Source organism: Lepidochelys kempii, chromosome 9 (genome assembly GCF_965140285.1).
Source record: "Lepidochelys kempii isolate rLepKem1 chromosome 9, rLepKem1.hap1, whole genome shotgun sequence".
NCBI classification, from domain to species: Eukaryota; Metazoa; Chordata; order Testudines; family Cheloniidae; genus Lepidochelys; species Lepidochelys kempii.
Genome location: NC_136388.1, coordinates 23,186,737 through 23,209,204, shown reverse-complemented (window position 1 = coordinate 23,209,204; position 22,468 = coordinate 23,186,737). Strand labels below are relative to the sequence as shown.

The 22,468-nt window shown below is 40.6% G+C and overlaps 1 protein-coding gene across 5 annotated transcripts in view; it reads left to right on the top strand.

Moving 5' to 3' along the window:
• The first annotated feature begins 579 nt into the window (after positions 1 to 579).
• Positions 580 to 22,468, top strand: part of MFSD1 (major facilitator superfamily domain containing 1) — a 35,553-nt gene continuing 13,664 nt past the window's right edge. Inside the window, exons 1-13 of one of the 5 annotated variants that reach the window (XM_073359546.2) lie at positions 582 to 829; positions 4,327 to 4,379; positions 7,241 to 7,353; positions 10,575 to 10,617; positions 11,942 to 12,009; positions 13,042 to 13,150; positions 14,348 to 14,450; positions 15,482 to 15,580; positions 16,578 to 16,689; positions 17,629 to 17,685; positions 18,586 to 18,742; positions 21,314 to 21,411; positions 22,172 to 22,284. In XM_073359546.2, coding sequence (XP_073215647.1) covers positions 679 to 829; positions 4,327 to 4,379; positions 7,241 to 7,353; positions 10,575 to 10,617; positions 11,942 to 12,009; positions 13,042 to 13,150; positions 14,348 to 14,450; positions 15,482 to 15,580; positions 16,578 to 16,689; positions 17,629 to 17,685; positions 18,586 to 18,742; positions 21,314 to 21,411; positions 22,172 to 22,284 — 1,276 coding nt within the window. In that variant the 5' untranslated portion in view covers positions 582 to 678. Of the gene's footprint in view, positions 830 to 2,864; positions 3,434 to 4,326; positions 4,380 to 7,240; positions 7,354 to 10,574; positions 10,618 to 11,941; positions 12,010 to 13,041; positions 13,151 to 14,347; positions 14,451 to 15,481; positions 15,581 to 16,577; positions 16,690 to 17,628; positions 17,686 to 18,585; positions 18,743 to 21,313; positions 21,412 to 22,171; positions 22,285 to 22,468 lie in introns of those variants that run through there. The other 4 variants (XM_073359549.1, XM_073359548.2, XM_073359547.2 and 1 more) reach the window with 4 other exon arrangements.

Genomic DNA, 22,468 nt, shown 5'->3' with positions numbered 1-22,468 from the left:
ACTTACAGTAGGATATCTTGTGTGAAAATGAAATAGGCCCATTATTTAGCTTCGCCACACACGTGGGGGAGGGATACCTGAGTGCTTTGAGCACTGGCCTGCTAAACCCAGGGTTGTGAGTTCAATCTTTGGGGTGGCCATTTAGAGATCTGGGGTAGAAATTGGGGATTGGTCCTGCTCTGAGCAGGGAGTTGGACTACATGACCTCCTGAAGTCCCTTCCAACCCTGATATTCTATGTCCCTGGAATAATGGATATTCCAGTACTTCCGGGAACAGCATGGGCCTGCCACTGCTGGTGTGACCCTGCTCCCAACAGCATAGCCTCACGTGCAAGCAGTGTGTGAGGTCACACTGCACTGAGAAGGGGACATTTTTAGAGGTGTGCGCCTCACCCCCATTAGGCTGCGAGAGCAGGCGGGAGGGAGGACAGAGAGAGCGGGGGCGGGGCCAAGGGTGTTCGCCCGAGCCCAGCGGCGCCACAGCAGGTGACGTAGGCGCCTGCGAAGAAGCCTGCTACTAGGCCGCACTGCATTGTGGGTCCGCTGGCCTGAGAGGCGGGCACCATGGGGTGTCCCCTTTGCCACGTGATAAGCTAGTTGACGGGGATCAGCTGACTGGTTCTCACGTGACCTGGTGCTGCTCGGAGCCTACACTGGGAAGCCGGGGCCCCGCCGCGATGGTGGAGCCGGGCGGCGAGGAGGAGCGGCCGCTGCTGGACTCGGCGCAGAATGACTGTCCCCCGCGCAAGGCGCTGCCGCCCCTGTGCGACCCGCGGCGGCTGGCCCACCGGCTGCTGGTCCTGGCCCTCATGTGCTTCCTGGGCTTCGGTAAGTCCCGCCTGTTGGAGCCGCCCCAGCGGCAGCCAGCCTCGTGCGCCCTCCCCCCGCGCCAGTTGTTGGCTGCGCACCTGCCCCCCAGTTCCTTAGAGGCCGGGCTGGGCCCGGGCTCCTCATCCGCCCATGGTTAGGAGGGCGGTGGAGCCTCCCACTGCCCCTCCCGCGCAGTTCCTTGCATCGGGTAACTCCACGAGCGTAGCCGCGGCGCTGCTGGGGCGGGGGCTCCCTGCAATATCTCTAACGTGTTGGTGGGAAAAACAAGGCCCGCAACCTCGGGCCCTGTCGCCACAACAGGGTCCTGGGGCCGGGTCCCTGTTATCCCCTGGCTTTGTTCCGTCTGCCTTCCTGCGACCAAACCGTGTCCCCGGCTGTCAACACTAAACCTACCGCCCTTCTCCAGCAGCCCTGTCCCGTCTGCACAGGCAGGAGCCAAGCCTGTTGCCATAGAGAGGATTAAAAGCCCTCCTGGAGATGAACCCTTACTTTTTATGGCAGGGCTTGTTAAAGTTTCGGAGGCTGATAGGTTTAGCATCTGTTCTTATTCTTCCATCTTAAGTTTTAAAAACTCTTCTACATCAACCTTCCGTCGTGTTTTATTTTCTTTCAAATTTGAGATGTAACACTTCCCTCACATGAATTTTGCTGTATAGGCAGGTGCTAAGTTGATTTTCTTTTGGCCTTCCTTGTTTTTCACCACACTGTGCCAAAACAAACAAACCCATTATTGATGTAAATGTGTTTTTCTTGAGTTTGAAGGTTCCATACATTCTGAACAAGAAAATCCTGGCTGTGTCTGGTCTATTTGCCTGCATGGAAATTATCACTGCACACCAAAATCACTGTCTACCTTTCAGTTAGTATAAACCAGGGGTCAGCAACCTTTCAGAAGTGGTGTGCTGAGTCTTCATTTATTCACTTTAATTTAAGGTTTCGCGTGCCAGTAATACATTTTAATGTTTTTTAAAAGGTCTCTCTCTATAAGTCTATATATTATATAAATAAACTATTGTCATATGTAAAGTAAACAAGGTTTTCAAAATGTTTAAGAAGCTTCATTTAAAATTAAATTAAAATGCTGCTCTTATGCTGCCAGCCTGGGGTTCCGTTCACCTAGGCCGGCAGTAGGCTGAGCGGGGCCGGCAGCCAGGACCACTGAGCGGCTCAGCCCGCTGCCGGTCTGGGGTTCCGTCCGCCGGTTCCTGCCAGCCAGGGTCCCGGCTGCTGGCCCCATTCAGCCCGCTGCTGGTCTGGGATCCGCGCCCTGCCCACATAGAATGGGTACCTACTTTCTCCCTGGTTCTAGCGCATTCTCCTCCCCCCCCCCCGCACTGAGCTGAGGGTGGGAATGCACTGAACACAGGGCTGGGGGTGAAGGAGCAGACTGGGGGTTGGGGTGTAGGGTCTGGCCAGGAGCTAGAGTGAGGGAGGGGGCTCAAGGTTGGGGCAGGAGGTTTGGGTGTGGAGTGCTTACCAGGGCTGCTCCCATTTGGTGTGAGGGGTACAGGTGGGAATATGTGTGTGTGGGGAGGGGGGGGTTGCAGGACCTCCCGTTTGGTGCTCAGGTGGGGATGTGGGGGGTGCAAAAGTCAGGGCATGGAGTGTGGGGGTGCTGGGTATGTGTGGGGTGTGCAGGAGTCAGGGCTGGGGTATGTGAGAGGGGTGCAGGGGTCAGGGCAGAGGGCTGGGAGTGTGTGTGAGGGGGGGTGCAGGGGTTGGGGCTGGGGGGTGTGGGCTAGGGTCGTGGGAGTGCTCACAGCCCCGTGCCCAGAGTGGCTCACAGCAGGGGGCTGGAGGGGATATGCCCTGATTCCACCCCCAAGGCCCTGTCCCCACCTCTTCTCCGCCTCCTCCCCGGAGCGGCGCTGCTTCTCCCCCTCCCTCTGCTTCTCCCCCTCCCTCGCAAGGGCCATCAGCTGATGAGTGGCAGGGAGGAGGAGGGGCAGGAACCCAGCATGCTGGGGGAAGAGGCAGGGGAGGGGGGACCTTGCCTGCCCTGCAGCAGCAGCCGGGAGGACCAAGCTTCTTCACCCTGCCCCTGCGGGGGGAGGGGGGACGGAGAAGATCGGGCTGGGGCGGACAGGATTTTTAATGGCACGCTACTGCCTGCCGGGGTCCCGGCCGCTGGTCTGGGTTTGGCAGCGGGCTGAGCGGGGCTGGCGGCTGGGACCTGGCAGGCAGCAGCATGCCATTAAAAATCCGCTCACGTGCCATACGTTGCCGACCCCTGGTATAAACTCTCACAGCTTGTGATTGTGATATGACTGTCCTCAGAGTTGAGAAGTTTCATTCCAAATGATCAAGGGTTAAAACATGTTTAGATATGTGTTAATAATAGTGGTCATTGTGCACTGAACTTGATGCTAACAGTATGAAGAGAGACATTCAAGTTAAATCTTACTTTACTAATGATTTGAGTTACTAAAAGCTTAATTCACTTTTCTCTTTTTGTACTTTTATTTTCCTTGCCCAGGTTGGATGGAGTAGTCCCTTTTGTTTTTCAGTCTGACTTTCTGGTGCAGTGCTACAATGTTTAAATTGTGAACACTGCACAGGAATATATGAATCCAAACACCCTTTCACTGAGGAGTTTTAAAAGTAATTAAAACATTTGCAGTCGGTTATACAGACATTTCACAAAAGTAAAACCTGTCAGAAGCATGGACACCTTCAGTTTAAAGAACCACATTTTAATCAAATGCCATTTTATGTGATTTTTGAAGGTTCATTGCTTATTCAGTACAGTTATGAGCAGATTCCTAAGAGCAGGAAGGGGCTCCCTTTATCAAAAAAAAAAATTGGCTCCTTTATGAGCACTGGCACGTCTTGTATTTTTGCAGTAACAAAGTTTGGGTGTGGTTAGTGTAAATGCAGAACAATAAGATGTTCCAGCCGGGCAGTAATGGTTAAGATAAGTGTTTCTCTGTTCAAGGGCCCCATTTATACCTTAATGATGCTGTGGTATAAAACAAATTTAAAAGAAAAACCCTTCCAAAAAGTTATATCTTGCATTAACATGAAAGAGAACTTGCTTTATTCACAAGATTAGTTACTGTTTAAGTATGTGAATACTTTATATTATCTGCTTAATTTACCTCCTAGCAGTTTGGTAAACAAACTGAAGATGAATGTCACTGGCTGGATTTTTTTTTTTTTTAAGTTTAGGAAGACTTTTTTTTTAACTGGAAAGAATAATAGTTTTAAAGCTGTTAAAATAGCACTGTAAATATACCATTGCTGTTTTATTTGTAAATTTATCACAAACGTTTGCAATATTCTTCATTAAGTTCTGAGAGAAATGAACTTAATAGACAGAAATGGAAGCAACTTCTATTATCTATGAGATGACTTCTTGCAAATGTCATTAAAATGCAATCCAATGTGATTGTACAAAGTAGCTAGATTGTCTCTATTAAGATAATCTTAGTTTTGTATTCAGTATGTCTAAATAGTGTATCTAAGCTTATTTAGTATCTTCATTCTCCTTGTAGGTAGCTATTTTTGCTATGACAATCCAGCAGCTCTGCAGACTCAGGTTCAAAGGGTAAGTGGCGAAAATTCCTTATATATAATAACCGACTCTTCTGGGGGGATTGTTTTCAGTAATAAGCTTACTTTTGAATAACCTATCAAGAGAACTTTAACCATGCATTAGTGGAATGGGGAAATCACCCATGTAATTTAGTTAACCAGTGGGTTGATTACTTATCTTTATAACAAGAGCATTGTCAAGTACTGTAGTTTAGGTTTTAAATCTAAAACTACTGTACATGTGCAATACCTGACCTTCCTTATCAAGGTGAGAGCTCATGAACTGGAGTAATACACTCTGTGTACATGCAAATAACTGGATACTCACGAGTGTGACTTTCTTGTGACCCTTCACAGTGTTCTCCACATGAGCTGCAACCTGCTTATCTGGAATAGCACATTTGCATGTCCGTTTGGCAGCGGTCAGTTGCACCTGCCAGCCCCTTTTTATTTTAAAAAGGGGTGATGGGGAGGAGTAGAACTATGACTGAGACTTTAAGTGCTGATTTTTCCCAAAGGAACCATAACTCTCCCATGCTGCATGTATTAAAGGCATTAAGATGATGTCTACACTACGGACCTTACAGCGGCACAGCTGTACTGCTGCAGCTGCGCTGCTGTAAGGTCTCCTGTGTAGCCGCTCTGTGGCAGCAGGAAAGAGCTCTCCTACCAGCATAATTAAACCACCCCAACAAGTGGTGGTAGCTGTCTGCTGCTGACATAGTGCTATCCACACAGGTGCTTTGGTTGGTGAGATTTATGTCGCTCAGGGGTGGGTGTTGTGTTTTTTCCCCACACCCCCTAACAAAAAAACTTTTGCGGACAAAGTGCTAGTGTAGACAAAGCCTAAAGCTAGTGTCATATGCCGGAATAACACACAAATATTGCGTATATTGAAAGTAGCGGAGTTAGAGTTGCTTTGGGAATCATATTTTTATTCAATGACTTTTTACTTTTGAAATCTCAACGACTATATAACATTCAAGTAGCGTTCTGTATGTAGTTATAGATGAGCTTGTGGAATAATGCTGCATAAAATCTACCAGATTCTTCTTTATGTGATTGCAGTAAGCATACAAATGGCCTCTTGCTTTAAAATCAAGGGTGAAAAATGACTGAAATGTCACATTCAGATGGCTCTCTAATTGAAGTTCTCAAACTCTAGAGAAGTAATGACCATCTGAAAATGTATTGATTATGTTGCAAGGAAGAAGTCGAGTATATGCAAAAAGTCTGGGTCATTATTCTGTAACTGGTGATTCTATCTAATTTCTTATACTGTGCTTATCACCATAGTACCTGATCACCTTCCTACAGTGTATTAAGCAGTGTGATTAACATCCATGACCCTTACTCTCACTGAGTAGTATCTGTGCACAAATAATCCCACTCACTTAGTTGGGGCTAGTCATGTGGGTAAATGCTACTCATTAAAAGTAAAAATTGCATAGTTGGGCTCTTAGTAAACCAAAACGAAGAGGAAATAATTACACTCGTGTAGTTTACTCAAAGACAAATTGATATGCAAAATCCACTGGTATTTTGCATGTTGAAGGCTCTCCATTTAAACAGTGTTTATATACCTGTCAAAATTTTGCTTATTTCTTGTTATCTTAACCCTAATTTTAACACTGAACCATGTTGTCTTTCAAGAGATTATAGAAATCAGCTTGGAGGTTAGTTTAATTTTAACATTCTGTAAGAATACAGTCCGCATCTGACTGTTTTAGGGTATTTGCCTTTTGTGTTGCTTGGCACCATTCTTTTGCATGTTGGCAATAAGACTTCTCCTCCTCTATATCCAGGCTTCACTTGTGCTTAGGGTTTGGGGTATGACTGAAATCTTCCAAAAATTGTAGATGTAAAAGCAGTTTTAGGGGCAAATCTAAGGGCTTGTCTACACTACTGCTTAAATCAATGTAACTTACATCGTTCAGGGATGTGAAAAAGCCACCTCTCCAAGTGATGCAAGTTACATCGATCTAGCGCTGGTATGGACAATGCTTAAGTTGGGGGGAGACACTGACATATCTTCCACCTCTCGTTGAGGTAGAATAATTAAGCCAATAGGAGAGCGCTCAGCATAGCGTGTCTTCACCAGACGTGCTACAGGCTGCGCCAATGTAGCACGGTAGTGTAGACTAGCCCTAAGACTGTGCAGGGGAGGAGGAGGCGGAGGCAAGATTTGGGGATCCCAAAGAGAAGGCTTGCATTTGCTGCATCCCATGGAGCCATGCTCTGGGTGGGATCTCCTCTGCATCTCTGGAGGCAAAGCAAGGACCTCGGGATTTCTAGCTAAGACTGAAGTACAGTGACCCCAGGGAAGAGATGCTTTCCACCACCCCTCTCATATTTTCTCTGTCTTTTCTTTTCCTTGTTTTCTCCTGGATGAGCTCCCCAGCATATGAATGATATGTCTGGATTAGAATTTGAACCTCGGGTGGTTAAAATCTCTCATTTCAGACTCTGTCTGCATTGGTTACATTTGCGTCACATTTGGAATGGTTTCTTCACAGCAAGAGCTAGAAACTGGTTTAAAACTAACTAACTTGGGGGGATTTTAAGAGGCAAAAAGGGCAGTTAAGGACCCAACATTCCCTTTGACTTCCTTTTAAAAATCTTCCCATTCAAATTCTACAGAGGCTTTATAGGCAAGGGTTATGCTTTGCCCTTGGAAGTTTTCTGCTTATCTATGGCAATTGAATTTATCAAGACTTGCCTTTGGATTTCTAAACACCTGGTGACAGTTTCTCTTAAAAGGAAGGGTGCGATTTTAATGTTTTAATTATTAGATGCTGTCTTAGAAATTGTCACCTGTCACTGTAATTAAAGTAGTGTTAACTGACACTTTTTGTAAATTTTGCATATTTTTAGGATATGAAGGTGAACACAGCTACGTTCATGGCATTGTATGCCTGGTATTCCTGGCCTAATGTGGTTCTCTGTTTCTTTGGAGGCTTTCTGATAGACAGAGTATTTGGAATAAGGTAAGGATGACAACACTGTCATCTACACTGAAAATGTAGATGAGATTTTTCTGGACATTTATCTACCCTTCTAATGACTTGATCCTTTGAAGTGTGACATTCTACCAGCTTTCACTGAGTTTCTTTGAATGTTTAAATCTGAATAGGCTGCAAAATCTGTTTATAGAAAAATACATTTGTGAAAGAGGGTGAATAATATGTTTGATTCATTTAAAAAAACCCCTTAAAATCAGGGTGATATGTGGTTTTTTTTTTTTAACTTAATTGCATTAAAAAACAACAACCCTGTTTAAAATGAGACTTGAAATTGAAAACTTATGTTAAGGCCTACATTTACTATAATACAGCACAATAATTTAAATAAAAATCTGCTGCATCAGTGAGCAATCCTCAAATTTTAATGTGTTAAAGGGTGATGTAGCTTTTTAAATTATGTACAAAATCAGGGTAAAATATCTTTATATTTTGAAGTCAACTCAAGGTTTATAAGCATCCCAAAGTCATGTACTGTGTGAAGTATTCATATTACAATGGAGCGAATGCTGATACTTTTCATAATGTAAGTACTTTTAGTTGTGCTGAAAATCTTGTGCCTTAATTACTTTTGGGTTTCAGTATCAAGTGTGGAGAGAGTTTTCTTCATGTGGACTATTTTATTCAAAGTTGAGAAACTAACTGGAAGATGAAAAAGCAGGAAAGTTTTTCCTCCTCCAATCTAGGATTAAAAACTAGTTATGGAGAGGATGAGATCTAGTTTTGAGAAGGCAGGCCAGATTTAGGTGCCTAGTGGGATTCAAAAGTGTCTTAGCTCAGTAAGCACATTTACTTTAGAAATTCTGGTCCATAGTGATCTGAAATGATCAGTCAATTTGTGAACTACAGCTGATACTTCCATTCTGCTTAATTACTTTTGGTAAAGTTTTTTATATATCGGCACATGTAAGGTGGCTTCATAAAGTACAAAAATGCATTTTAAAATACACCTTTTAATTGAATTTCAATTTCTATCCAATTGACACAAATACTAAGTGAAATACAGTAATCTAGCAAATCAGAAGTGTGTCATGCCATTTTCTAACATAACAAAATGTAAAAATTAAGAATCTGGACAAATATGTTAGTTTATATAACTGCTTAAATAAACGTTTATAGATTTAGTGTATTCTTCAGGCTAACAAAGTACTAAATTTAGTGGAAGGGCTATATTTGTTGCTAATCAATGTGTTTGAATGGTTCATTCTCAGTCTTAGCTGTTTTCCTAAAGAAAGACTACATCAAATAATATGTGTACACTTGAATCTAGGGATATGATTCCCCGCTCAAGGAGACACACCTGCGCTAGCTCTGATTTAGCTAGCATGCTTAAAAATAGATTGTAACTGTGGAGGCACCAGTAGCAGGATGGACAAGCTGCCCCAAGTATGTACCCATCAGAGACCCTCGGCATGTACTTGGTGATGGCTAGCCCTTCCTGTGGCTCATGCTGCCATACCTGTGCTCTGTGTTTAGCACACTAGATCAGAGCTAGCACAAATGACTCCTCAGGTAGGAAATTACACCCTAACTCTATATGTAGACATACCCCAGGTACAAATATAAAACAAGAATAACACTTTTAAATCAAGGTTACCTGCTTGTTGATTTAAGCATGATTTGAATTCAGTGATTTAAATCAATTCACCTTGATCGGAAATATTTCACAACTTTAGTTTTATGGTTTGTGTACTAAGGTATACTATATACTTATTTACTGAGAAACTGTTCCAAAGTTCCAAACTGTTCAAAGGTAGGCAGATAGATTCCCATATTTAATACAGGCTTATTTAAAGAGGAGTAGTGTCTTAAAAGCTGTACTTCAAAAATAGTACTGTGGTGTTTTTTAAACTTCTGGGTATATGAATCTCTTGTACATTCAGTAATAGTATGAGAGAGTCTGCAAGTGGAAAAACTGCATAGGAGCTTTGATTCCTCCAACCTCTGAAGTAAATATTCACTCACTCGCTACAGAGCAAAATGATTAGATTTAGTGGGAATTTTGACTACAAAGTGCTGAATGGTGCTCATACATTGTGGAAAGAATACATTTTCAGTTTTTTAAAAGTAATAACTGAATCCCGTTAAAAATGAGGCATATGTGTCCTTTGCTCTGATGCTTCCTTTGGGCTTGGGTGCCGACCAACCCCCTGCTCTGCCCCTGCCCTGCCTCTTCTTGCCCAGTTCTGCTGCTCCTCTGAGTGCGCCCTGTCCCCGCTCCTCCCCTCGCCCCACATCTTGTGGAGCATGCTGTGGAACAGCTGATGGCGGTGGGTGGGTGGTGCTGGGAGGAAGGGGCAGGAGCTGATCAGTGGGGCTGCCTGTGGACAGGAGACCTGTGGGGTGGGAGGGAAGCTGGCTGCTGGTTGGTGCTAAGTTCCCATGGAGTCAGCGCCTATGGTGTAATGTTTTCACTATATTCTAGTTATGTCACTTCATTGTTAGAAGGAAGGCGGTATGACACATAACATGAAGATTAAAGTTACAGGTTTTAATGTATTGGAAACTGATCATGGTACTTGAAAACCAGAACATGTGCACTTCTGTTTCTCAAATCTGTTAGATACATGTCTGGGGTGATATGAACACCAAACCTAGTATAAAACAAAGGATCAGTTATTGTTTGTAAAGTATAATCCTAGAATAATAGAATCGTAAGACTAGAAGGGACCTCCAGAGATCATCTAGTCCAGTCCCCTCAATATGTTTACACATTCAATTTTAAAGTTTTGGGGATGGAAGTATGGCATTTCTAATACAATTAGTGCAACAGATGCATCAGTAACACAAAGAAAGCTTGTATGAAGAGTGCCAGACTTTTTTTTTTACTGCTAATGATCAGATAAGCAATATTTAGCCAGAGAGAGCTCTAGCATGTCCATGTAATAGGGAGTTTTCTGATGTAAATTCTCTTAAATAGAGCTAGAAGTCCCGAGCCATGCACTGAACATATGTACTCTTCCAAATAACATTTCTGTTTGTCACAGACAATAGCAGTTTCCTCATCCTGGAGCACATAGTTAGTAACAGGTAGAAAAGTGATCTCTGGGCAGTTTGATGTAAATCTCCAAACCTAAGAACGCTTCAGAAGCACTTCTGTTTTTAATGTGTAGTAGTGTTAAATATTTTCAATGTACTCTATTATCTCTGGCTTTAAAGTTTTAAATATCTCAAATTTTCGTTGACAGGTTGGGCACCATAATATTTAGCTCCTTTGTTTGTGTTGGACAGGTAAGTGCAAACAAAAGGGGGCACAACAGGCTGTCTCATGATGTTGAAGGGTTTGCTGAACAAAATGCATAATCTGTGCTAGCTAATATGCATTATGCCTTTCCATAACAGTGTGCATTTCAGATAGAGGGTTGCAGGCAAAAACCCGGCTAGGATTAACAATTGTGGAGTTGCCTTAAGAAACCCGTAGAGGTATTTTCTAAGATATATCTGCCTATATTTTGTTCAAATTAAAATTCCTTATTATTGCAAAGCAGTTATTTACAGGTTTCAGAGTAACAGTTATTTACAGTTTACAGTGTGTATTTGGGGCTGGAGTTGTATAAAGACTTGCTGTTGCCCACATTTCTCCAGGATGGTTATTGTTAGTGCATTCACCTGTACTTGGTTTTTGAGGTGAATCGTGTGCCTTGTTAACAGTTGTCCTGATTCTTCCCTTCTACCTGAAAGCTGCACGGCCTCAGAACATAGAGCACATCTGGTGCATATGTTCTGTAGTAGTTCTGATTGCCTTATGTAGTGATAAAGTACAGTGCCCTGTAAACATCCTTCCTCCCTTGTGGCCTTGCAGTAACTTTTGTCCATCTTCCTGTGGTGAGGGGTAATCAGATAACATGGCCAATAATTAAGCTCCTTTAAAGCTAGGCAAAACTATTTCACAGATTTATATTTCCTATATTTTTAGTTACGGGAATACTGCATGTACATAAACTTCTGTAGGTTTGGGTACAATTAACTAGGCTTTGCAAACAATATTTTTGTAAGGATTTTGTAGCAGTTTTCAAGCTTATTAGCTTGTTTATATTTATTGAAACTAAAGTAACTGGGTAATGCATTAATCCATATTCTCTGCATGATAACACATTAGTGATAGGAACTGACTATAATTAGTAATTATAAAAAAAACCCTTTCCACAGGTTCAAATGTTCATTCACATTTTTGGGTGCCTTCAGCAGCTAGTATGAAGAATACATCTACAGAGAGACTTTCTTCTTATGTTTTTAAACTTAAATGCTTGAACAGAAATTCATTTTGCATCAGTTAACAACTGGATATTAGTCAGTAGGCATTTGATTAAATTTACTAGGTAGTGTTGTGCATACTTACAAACGTGTATTTAATGTGCTAATGAGCATTTAAGCATTAAAATGTTGCGAAGTTCCATGTTTGCTAGCTTTCAGGAAAAAAAATCACCAAGCAAAAACCAGCTTCTTAGCTCGCATGGTATGTGATTTGTGTAGTTTGATGTTCCAGAATCATTTTAGTTTAAAGTTGGGTTATTAAAAGTTTGGTGTTTTTTGTTTACATGTTACTATTTTACAGGTGATCTTTGCGATGGGAGCTCTACTTAATGCTTTTTGGCTAATGGAAGCTGGCAGATTCGTATTTGGGTAAGTCTAGGTAAAAGGTCAACATCAGATTATATGCACTTAGAGGCATGGCCACCTTTTTCTGTGTTCTACAAAGTGCTTGGCGTACTTGTGCTCCCACAGTCTACATATATCTTCAGGGAGGTCTGTGGACGGTTGCAATTGCATTCCTAAATTTATTAAAGAATTAGAAATGACTTTCTAATGTTTCAGTACTGTGTTTAATAAATGTCTTCATTGAATTTAAACAATAATGAAACCATACATAACCAGCAGGCCATGCAGTCATCTGAATTGCACTCTGGTGCTGGTGCTCCTTGTCTCTAGTTGTAAAAGTTATGTTTTATAGCATTTAATACAATTTAACATGTAAATAATTGCTGTAGTTCCCTTAGGGATGTTGCAGGATCACAAATGAAAAGAGGTGGGCTATAAGATACCTTTATTAAGGTTACAGGTTTCAGCGTGGTAGCCATGTTAGTCTGTATCAGCAAAAACAACGAGGAGCCCTTGTGGCACCTTAGAGACTAACCTTTATTTGGGCATAAAAGCTTTCGTGGGCTAGAACCTACTTCATCAGATGCATCTGATCGACAGTATGAAAAAGTTTGACAATCCATGACATACTATGGATGAGCAACAATAAACACATACTTTAGTTTTGTGAAATCTTGGCTCTGTTAACTTCAGTCATCACCCGTTGGCTCTTACACTATTCCATCTCAGCTAAGAAGGTGCTGCAGTCTCACTTACTTCACTTTTGCCTCTGCTTTCTTCACATTGCGCTTTGCACAACCAAAGGCAATTGTAATCCATTTTCATAGACTTCAGGTTATTCTTTCCCACTTTTTGCTATCGTCTTCAAAATGCAAAACCTGTCTTTCCTACATGTTTCTATTAGTTATGATTCCTGTTACATTAGATGTGTGTATGTAAAATTCAAGTGAACCTACACAGCACTACACAAACTGAAGTCAATTCATTGTACTGACTTGTTATCTCACAACAGGTGTTCAGATTACATTTTTACATATTTCTCTTTTCCCTATTTAGAATTGGTGGGGAATCCTTAGCAGTAGCACAAAACACCTATGCTGTCAGTTGGTTTAAAGGCAAGGAATTAAACCTCGTGTTTGGATTACAACTTAGCATGGCCAGAATTGTAAGTATGAAGACCTATAAGACTATTTTTATATAATCATATGTTTAAAATTTGACTTTGTACTTCTTGGAAGAGGGAACTGTGTGGTAAGGTCAGGATGCACTAATGAAAAATTGCCAAAACACCATTTACGAAGACTCTCATAAGAGAGCATTTTAAACTCCAACATGGATGTTGTGCATTACAGCTTGCATGATGTAACCACCAGGACACAACAGTTTCTTGAGGTTTTAACTGTCAAACTTCTGAAGAGGCCCTGGTATAAACTAATATTGCATACAAAGGCAGGGCAGGAACGTCTGCCTTCTTCAAGGGTGAATTTTTAAAATGTACAACAGACTTTACTGATGCAGTGTACACCATGTACATCAATTGATTTGGGACCTGAGCTTCTAACTGTGCTTACTCTGCAACATAGCTGTTCAGTATGGAAGTGTTACAAGAGTATTTTATGGACTTTATATAAATATATCTGACCTGCCATCCAATGATAGGCCTGCTATTCATTTTGTTTGGGCTAGGAAATAAGAATCGGCTGTATTAAGAACGGCCATACTGGATCAGACCAAAGGTCCATCTAGCTCAGTATCTTGACTTCCAACTGTGGCCAATGACAGGTGCCCCAGAGGGAATGAGAACAGAACAGGTAATCCCTGCGTGATCAATTCCCTGTTGCCCATTCCCAGCTTCTGGCAAAAAATTCAGTTTTCTTTTTCCTTTTCTAGCCTTCCCTTAACAGATCATTAGAATATCTCTTGTTCTGGGAGGGCTATCTTCTGCTCTAGTTAGACATGTCCTCCTGAAGTCTGCTACTTGGTTTAAAGTATGGGTTAAACAAATCATACATATAACACATAAGCCATTGCAGTATTTAATGTAGAGTTCATGGTGATATTGCTGCTAGTGCAGAAAGATTTAGCATGGGTTTCTTCTGAAACTTTGTATGTGACTGGATTCTTATCTTTGTAATCTTGAACCTATTCAGTTCTTGTACTAGTTGCAATTTTAATTTTATACCTTCGGATGCATAAATCAAGCTTACTTTGTAGATCCATTCTTTTTCAGATGGCTTTTCTTAGACACCTGATATTTATTGGGCATTTGGTGAGACTTAAACAGTTCACCTCAGCTGATCCTTTTAAAACTATAATAGAATTGTAAACTGCAATATTCTTCATGACCATCCTTTCTGTCTAGGGGAGCACTGTGAATATGAATATCATGGGATGGATATACTCCAGAGTTCAGGATCTGCTTGGCTCTACAGGTCACAGTACACTTGGATTTACACTCATGATAGGTTAGTAAATATTTTTTTAAAAAAAGTCATCAATGATACATGTATGAAAATCCTGAATGCTACATGACATAAGCAACAAACATTGAACATTTTAAATGATATGCATGAACTAGAAAAAGCTAAATGAGTGATAAGTTACTATGAGTTCTTCAGTTGAAAATTTGCTTGATAATGTTGAAAATAAACTGTAGATGAGTCTGAGAGCAGTAGTATAACTGGCAAGGCAAGTCTTTATGGCCTGCAATAAGTTCAAACTTTAAGTAAAGTCAACGTATGGGAAGTTATCACATTTGATTGACAGTTAGTGGTGTGTTATGGTGTGTATAAACCAGCAACTGAAATCAAAGTTAGTCTTCATTATGGGGATGTATAATGGCCTTCATGTCTTGCATATGCTTGGAAATCATGGGCAGATTTTTAACTTCCACTGAACTATGTGCATTCTTTGTCCTCAAAAAGGCAGTATGTCAAAGTTCTTGTACATGTTTATTCATTTGTACTCTGAAGAGAGAGAAAATTTCCACTTGAGTGAGGTCTTTCCTCCCCACAAAACCAAACCAGGGGTATTAAGACATTGCTCCTGCTTACATCTGGGCTTGAGCTTTGCTTCTGATATTCCAAGTACAGCTAACCTTTGGTGCAGAATTGCTCACACATTACACTCACTATCCTGTAACTGCTGATTTGTGCGTGTAGTCAGGGAACTATATTTCTAGATAAGTGCAATTATCTGTAATCAAATACAGGCACAATTGTACTTTCAACACTTGTTTTTGAAAATAAAAGGTAAAAGATTTTAAGGTGGTGTCTGTATAAGGTGGTGTTTAGTAAGCCGAAATATCTTTACATTCTTTAAAGACTTTGAAGTAGTCCATTATTTAGTTTTATAATGCCAGCAACTGGTGTTCATAGTATACTCTGCGATTGTTAGACTGGTCTGGTCTGTTTAGAGATGTATGATAAAACATGCATATTCTAAGAGCTAGGTCTTTCTGGAGTTACTACTGTACAGTGAACGTCTCCTCTTCCAGGTGGTGTAACATGTATCTTTTCACTAAGCTGTGCATTGTTTCTTGCTTATCTGGACAAGAGAGCAGAAAAAATCCTTTGTAAAGAGCAAGGAAAAACTGGTGAGTGATAACAATAGTTAAAACGCTCAGTTTGCTTAGTATGTTCATCTATAGTACTATATCAGTTATTTAAAGTGTGTATATAACCTGGACTCGTATCTTTCACTCTAGAACAAAATAACTGGAATTTAATTTTAAAGGGTATCTGTCCATTAGTCATATCAGGCTCCCAGTGCTCTGATTTTACCACCCCTCATCCTCTTCTTGCTGCAAAATCCTTGATTTTAATAAAAAAACAAACCCTGCTTCTAGCTGTCATGATTGGAAAACATGAGTGAAAACTGGATGCAATGGCTCTCGAGCCTACAGAAAGGACAGTTCATGCCCCATGTTTTACCCTGAAATCAAGACCATATAAATGTAAGCCGTAGCTGTTTAATAACTGCTTACTATTAATAGAAACATCCAGCTAATATGCATCCTGCAACCTCAAAAGCCTCCTGTGCTCTCTAGGTTTGAAGAGTCCAACTTTCTTTTACACAAGTGCCAAAGTATAGATTTCCCCCAACAATCTGTAGTGATGTGTTGTCTATACAAAAATCTGAGGCATACTGGAAATAGTTTGTTTTGCTCCGTTCCCATATTTAATCACTTCTCCATAGTTCGGGGTTGCAGCAAAATTTCACTTTTCAATTGACAACTTCTTTATTTAAATAGAAGTCTTTGCAGATGTTCCACTCTGCTGCTCCCAGACTGTCTCTGACTCTAGGGACCGTGCCACAGAATTTATGTCCAGCTTGCCATGGAATACATTGGACTTTAGTCTTCAGTTTTGGCAATTCTATAGCATTAAGATAGGATCAAGAAAATGCTGGTTTAAACTTGTCATTAGCTCCCTCTTGCACAATTTATGATACAGTGAGACTATATCATACAAAATCTAACTACATGAACGCTCAATTCTACAATGCATTATTTAGTTTTATTCAGTGTTTAAAAATATTAAACTTACCTATAGATAACTTGCATTGATCCCAATATTTCTTTCTTTCTGAAGGTGAAGTGATTAAATTAACTGATGTGAAAGACTTCTCGTTGTCCTTGTGGCTCATATTTATAATCTGTGTTTGTTATTATGCGGCTGTGTTTCCTTTCATTGGACTTGGGAAGTAAGTGTCTCTCTTTTTCCCTCCCTTCCTCCCATCCCCCCTTTTTAAAAATGAAATATAAAAAAAAGCTGCACCAGAAACATCACTTCCTAATGTACCATACCAGTTTGTCTCTACAAGTAGTTTTGTCCATTAACTTTGTGCCAATGTAAATTTTTAAAGATATATTTAAAATGAAAAATTTTTATTTTTCAAAAAATTATTAGGAAAAGTTTTTGTAGCAGTTCTGCATGTTAGTCTGCTTTTGATGTCTCTTCAGTGACATTGCTTGTGCCATCTCTTACCGTTTGAGAGTTGTGATGTGGATTTTCTTATCTGTTGCACTTTCTAGAAAATACACTTTAGGTTTTAGCACTGGTTGAGTTGGCGTAATGCATGTTACATTTGTTACCTAAAACTTGGAATTGGGTTACTTAAAACTTGCAATTTTAATGCAGCAAGAGCCATGGAAGGCTGCCATTTTGTGTCCTCTGCTGTCCTGTTAAGTGGAGATTTGACTAAGCATCATTAACCATCAGACTTCTCCACACTAAGATAGTTGTCCGGCTTTTCCATTTTGCTTATGCATTCTGTCCAAAAGGTCCTGCTTTGGCTGGTCTAATACAGTGGCTTGGTCCTTCCTGTCCCATCACTAGGTTAGCCACCAGTGAGTTGTGCTTTTGATGACTTACTTACTTCTGATGTAGAAGAAAACATTTTTAGAACCTTCCATCATAGAAGTCCATCTCCTAAATACCTTTGATACCTCATATAGAATTTCTTTGTTCTCTGGAGGATTTCATTTTCTGTAACATGCATTCTTATGTTTATGTCAAAAACTGTTTAAAAAACTAAGTAAATATGATTTTTTCCTATTTTCACTGTCAAATTTAAGCTAAAACGATAACATTTTAAATGGGTAAAAAATATTCTAAAACTCCTCTATGGATTTTACTTTAGGGTTTTCTTCATTGAGAAATTCAAATTTTCTTCTCAAGAAGCAAGTGCAATTAACAGGTACTCCTGCAAATTTACTTGATTAAAGGATTTTATGTAAGAGCGTGTCAGTCACTATGGTCTGTTAGTCTAGGGAGAGAGTAGAGAGTCTTTCTCAAAAATCTTGTCTTCAGACATATTTGTGTTGTGCTGTATGACTAATGCATTCCCGGGGGTATGCATAGGCTATCCTATCAAGGAGCATCAGTCCCTCCCTTGTGGGAAGTCCAAACTATAGAAATGAATCATGAAACTTCGTTTAGACAAGGAAAGATCTGTTTTGTGACCACTGTTAGAAGAGTCATGTACTGAGAAGCACTCCTTTCCCCAGCAGAGCTTATTAAGGTAGACTAATTATGCTTTGTAGCTATATAGTACTCAGCAGTCAACTAACTAAAGTATAATAACAAATCTGTGAGGTAGACTGAGGAAACGGAGGGTGAATGAGTTGCTCAACATCATACAAGTGACTGTTAGTGCCAGAAACAGAATCCATCGCTCGTAAATCATTCCTGTGTACTAACCAGTAGACTACACCGCTGGCTACCTAGGCATCTTGGTCTCTGGGATGATGCCCTTCTGACTTCTACAAATGGCTAATTGCCTTTCTGCGATATAAGTGGGCTAGATTTTCTTCTCTTGAGGCTGATCCCTGAATTGTCAGGTAGTAAATGCTAAATTTGCCCCTCACCCCACAACTACCAGATACTAATTATGCTGTTTTGATATTTATTTATTGGAGATGGAATGTATTTGTTATGCCCTCAAGCATCCCAGAACAATTCAAGCGTGGGGCTCCACAGTGAGAGGGAATTTGGTGTTTTAGATAGTGATGCTTCATGATGGAAAGACAGAAGTTGCCTTATGATTTAAAATGTAGACTAAATGTGTTTTCAAACTCTCCTTATCACTTCTTTGTAGCATTGTATATATCATATCAGCACCCATGTCCCCTGTCTTTGGATTCCTGGTGGATAAACTTGGAAGAAATATTATCTGGGTTATGTTTGCTATACTGGCAACCCTTGCTTCTCACATTATGTTGGCCTTTACTTTCTGGAACCCTTGGATTGCTATGGTAAATCTTGCTGGTAACAATGACTTTAATTGTGTACATATGTGATCTTATCTAATAGCCATATGATAAATTGTATTTATCATGCTCTTTTGACCATATTGCTGGCACTGCGCCCACTAGTCCACCACCATGGAGATAGAGAATAATGAATGGCGTAGAGAAAGTTAATCAGGCACTCCTGTTTACTCTCTTTGAATACAAGAACAGGGAACGCTACATGAAACAGAAATTAAAAGTGAAGTTAGGGAATATTTTACACAACATGATTATCTGCTTGAAGTTATGGCTACGTCTACACTACCTTGGTAAGCTGATCTAAGTTAGGCTACATTAGCTACATGAATAACATAGCTGGAGTCGACGTAGTTTAGGTAATCTTATTGTGGTGTCTACATCATGTTGGGTCGACGGGAGACAGTCTCCTGTTGACTTACCTTATTCATCTCGTTCCTGGTGGAGAGCTGGAGTTGACCAGAGAGCGCTGTGCTGTAGATTTAGTGGGTCTTAACTAGACCTGCTAAATTGAACCCTGGTGCATCAATCGCAGTAGCATCGCTCTCTTAGTAGTGTAGACATAGACAGCTTAATAGGACTTAAAACTGTATTAGACACTCGTGGCTAATGAGCACCCCAGTTACATTAGTTAAGCAAACTTTTATAAAGATTATAAGCCTTTATGCTTCAGGGTACAAGCCAACTACTGGGGGTTGGAGAGGTTAGCAGGACACTTCCCCTATTGGTAAGTCATTAACTCAGGTCTAATCCATTAGAGTAATTCCTGTGCTCCTTTGGAATCTGGTAGAGGGCAGAGGGTGGGTTGTAAGACTGCAATTCTGCAGCCACCTCCTCCTACTTACAAACAGCTGGCGGCTATAGGAAGAAGCTCCCAGGCTCTGAGGCTTTCCACAGTCTGCCCCTGGAACATACTTGCATTTTCCTTTGGTATTGGGCACTGGCAAATGAGATAATGGGCTGGATGTAATGCTATTGCCCCCCAAAAAAAAAAAAAAACAACCCAAACATCATTCTGGGATGTATTAGCAGGAGTGTCGTAAGCAAGACACGAGAAGTAATTCTTCCACTCTACTCCGTGCTGATTAGGCCTCAGTTGGAGTATTGTGTCCAGTTCTGGGCACCACGCTTCAGGAAGGATGTGGGCAAATTGGAGAGAGTTCAGAGAAGAGCAACAAAAATGATTAAAGGTCTAGAAAACATGACCTATGAGGGAAGACTGAAAAAATTGGGTTTGTTTAGTCTGGAAAAGAGAGGACATAACAATTTTCAAGTATGAGAAGGAAGAAAAATTGTTTTTCTTAACCTCTGAGGATAGGACAAGAAGCAATGGGCTTAAATTGCAGCAAGGGAGGTTTAGTTAGACATTAGGAAAAACTTCCTAACTGACAGGGTGGCTAAGCACTGGAATAAATTGCATAGGGAGGTTGTGGAATATCCATCATTGGAGACTTTTAAAAGCCCGTTAGACAAACACCTGTCAGGAATGGTCTAGATAATTAGCCCTGCCACAAGTGAAGGGGACTGGACTAGATGACCTCTTGAGGTCCCTTCCAGTTCTGTGATCGGCTGTTTTCTGTTCTGGCAGTTGTGTACAAATACTTGAAACCCCTAAACAGCTTCACACATCCATTTTATTGACGTGTGTGTGTGTGTGTGTGTGTGTGTGTGAGGAGCCTGCCAGAAAACCCCTACCTTCTGTCCGTACCACGTTCCCAAGACATACTACTTGAGACCCCAAAAAGTCAGCCCTAAAGCACTGACAGACTGAAGATCAATACCTAACAACCCATCAGGGCTAGCAGTGTGTCTTCCTGCTTTCCAGTGTGACACAGTACTTGTTTTGATAGCATTACAATTTTAAGGTCTGACAGCTATGTGCTGAAAAGCTATTTCATCTAACTTAGATATCATTAAAACATAATTAAAATGTTCACTCCTCCGATGGCCTGTACAGTGGACTTTTACTAAGGCACCTGGCTTTCCAGGTGGTAGGAGAGGGAAGAGTTTTTGTAATTCTTTTCTTATTGGTATGAAGATATGCCACATTTTACAGGAAGCTTTTAGACTATGTGGTGATTGGTGTAAAGGTTTCATTGGTGCTTGATTGTACTGTTCAGAAACCCATGAGTTTTTTAATATTAATTCCCCAATTGAGAGCTTCCACTATGAGTTGTTGAAGATCCCTACAATGGTACCAGGTTATCCCGAATCATACCTGGTACAATTTAACCACTCAGCTTGTTTTTTTAAAATAAATTGGCTTTTCTATGTATTATATACTTAAACTTTTTTCCTAATTGGCTTGTTCTGCTTATGCAAAGCTCATCCAGAAGCTTGTTGCCAAAATACCATTACTTTGCTTATGCTCATATGTTTATTGAGTCTGACATTTCTGTTGAGGAAACTGTTGACAGAAATGTCATCCTTTTATTAAAATCTATACCAAGTACTATATTTTAGTACTTGTAGAGTTAGTTGTATTTAACACCAGCCTCTCTCTCTCTCTCTATATATATATATTTTAGAATATATTTATTCTAATCTTGTTTTCAACAGTGTATATTAGGAGTAGCCTATTCACTGCTTGCCTGTGCTTTGTGGCCAATGGTAGCTTTTGTGGTTCCAGAACATCAGCTGGGAACTGCTTATGGCTTGTAAGTATTCATATATTTGTCTCCCAGGGGAGGTCTACAGCGGGTACTTCCAAATACAGAAGAACCATTTAAATTTTGAGTATCTTATTCCAGAGTGGTTGCTAATATGTTCGTTGCAATGAAATTATCTTATAAAATTACTCAAGCTAGGAACAGTCCTCAAATTCTTCAAGATATGCTTGTTTTGATATCAAACAAATCTAATACGTTTTCATTCTTCTGAAATTACCGTCTCCAAAATAGCTTTTGCTTTTCACATTTAAAGGATTACTGGCAGAATTAACAGGTCACAAATATAGAACTTGATTCTGTCCTCAGATTTGTGGGTACAGTTTGTACAATCTGAAAATGTACCTGTTGCATATCTGCCTCTGTATGCCTTGATGCAACTTGTGACCGTGTACAGAGTCTTTCGTGTAGCTGACAGGTTTCAGAGTAGCAGCCGTGTTAGTCTGTATTTGCAAAAAGAAAAGGAGTACTTGTGGCACCTTAGAGACTAACCCATTTATTTGAGCATAAGCATCCGATGAAGTGAGCTGTAGCTCACGAAAGCTTATGCTCAAATAAATTTGTTAGTCTCTAAGGTGCCACAAGTACTCTTTTTTTTCTTCTTGTAGCTGTATTTTATAAATGCAAATAAGGAAACTCTAGGTACTCTTCATAACTTAAGCATGTTGGCGTCTTTAAAAATAATAAAAGTAAATAATAAAAAAATTCCTCATGTAATGTGGATAACCAGATTGTTTACCCTGTGTTTTAGTATGCAGTCTATCCAAAATCTGGGTCTGGCAATTATTGCCATAGCAGCTGGTACAATACTGGATTCTCGAGGGTATCTGTTTCTAGAAGTCTTCTTCAGTGCTTGTGTTTGCTGTAAGTACATTACTGTGGGAACTTACAGCTCCTGAATATACGGGAGCTCACATGACATATTTTCCTTAATACTCAGTGTGTTTGTAGCCACATCAGTGAATATTTTCTGTTGTGTAGATTGATAGTTGGGTGCTTGTTTTATAAACTGATGTTGAAAGTAATCAGTTCTCACTGGAGTATTGAT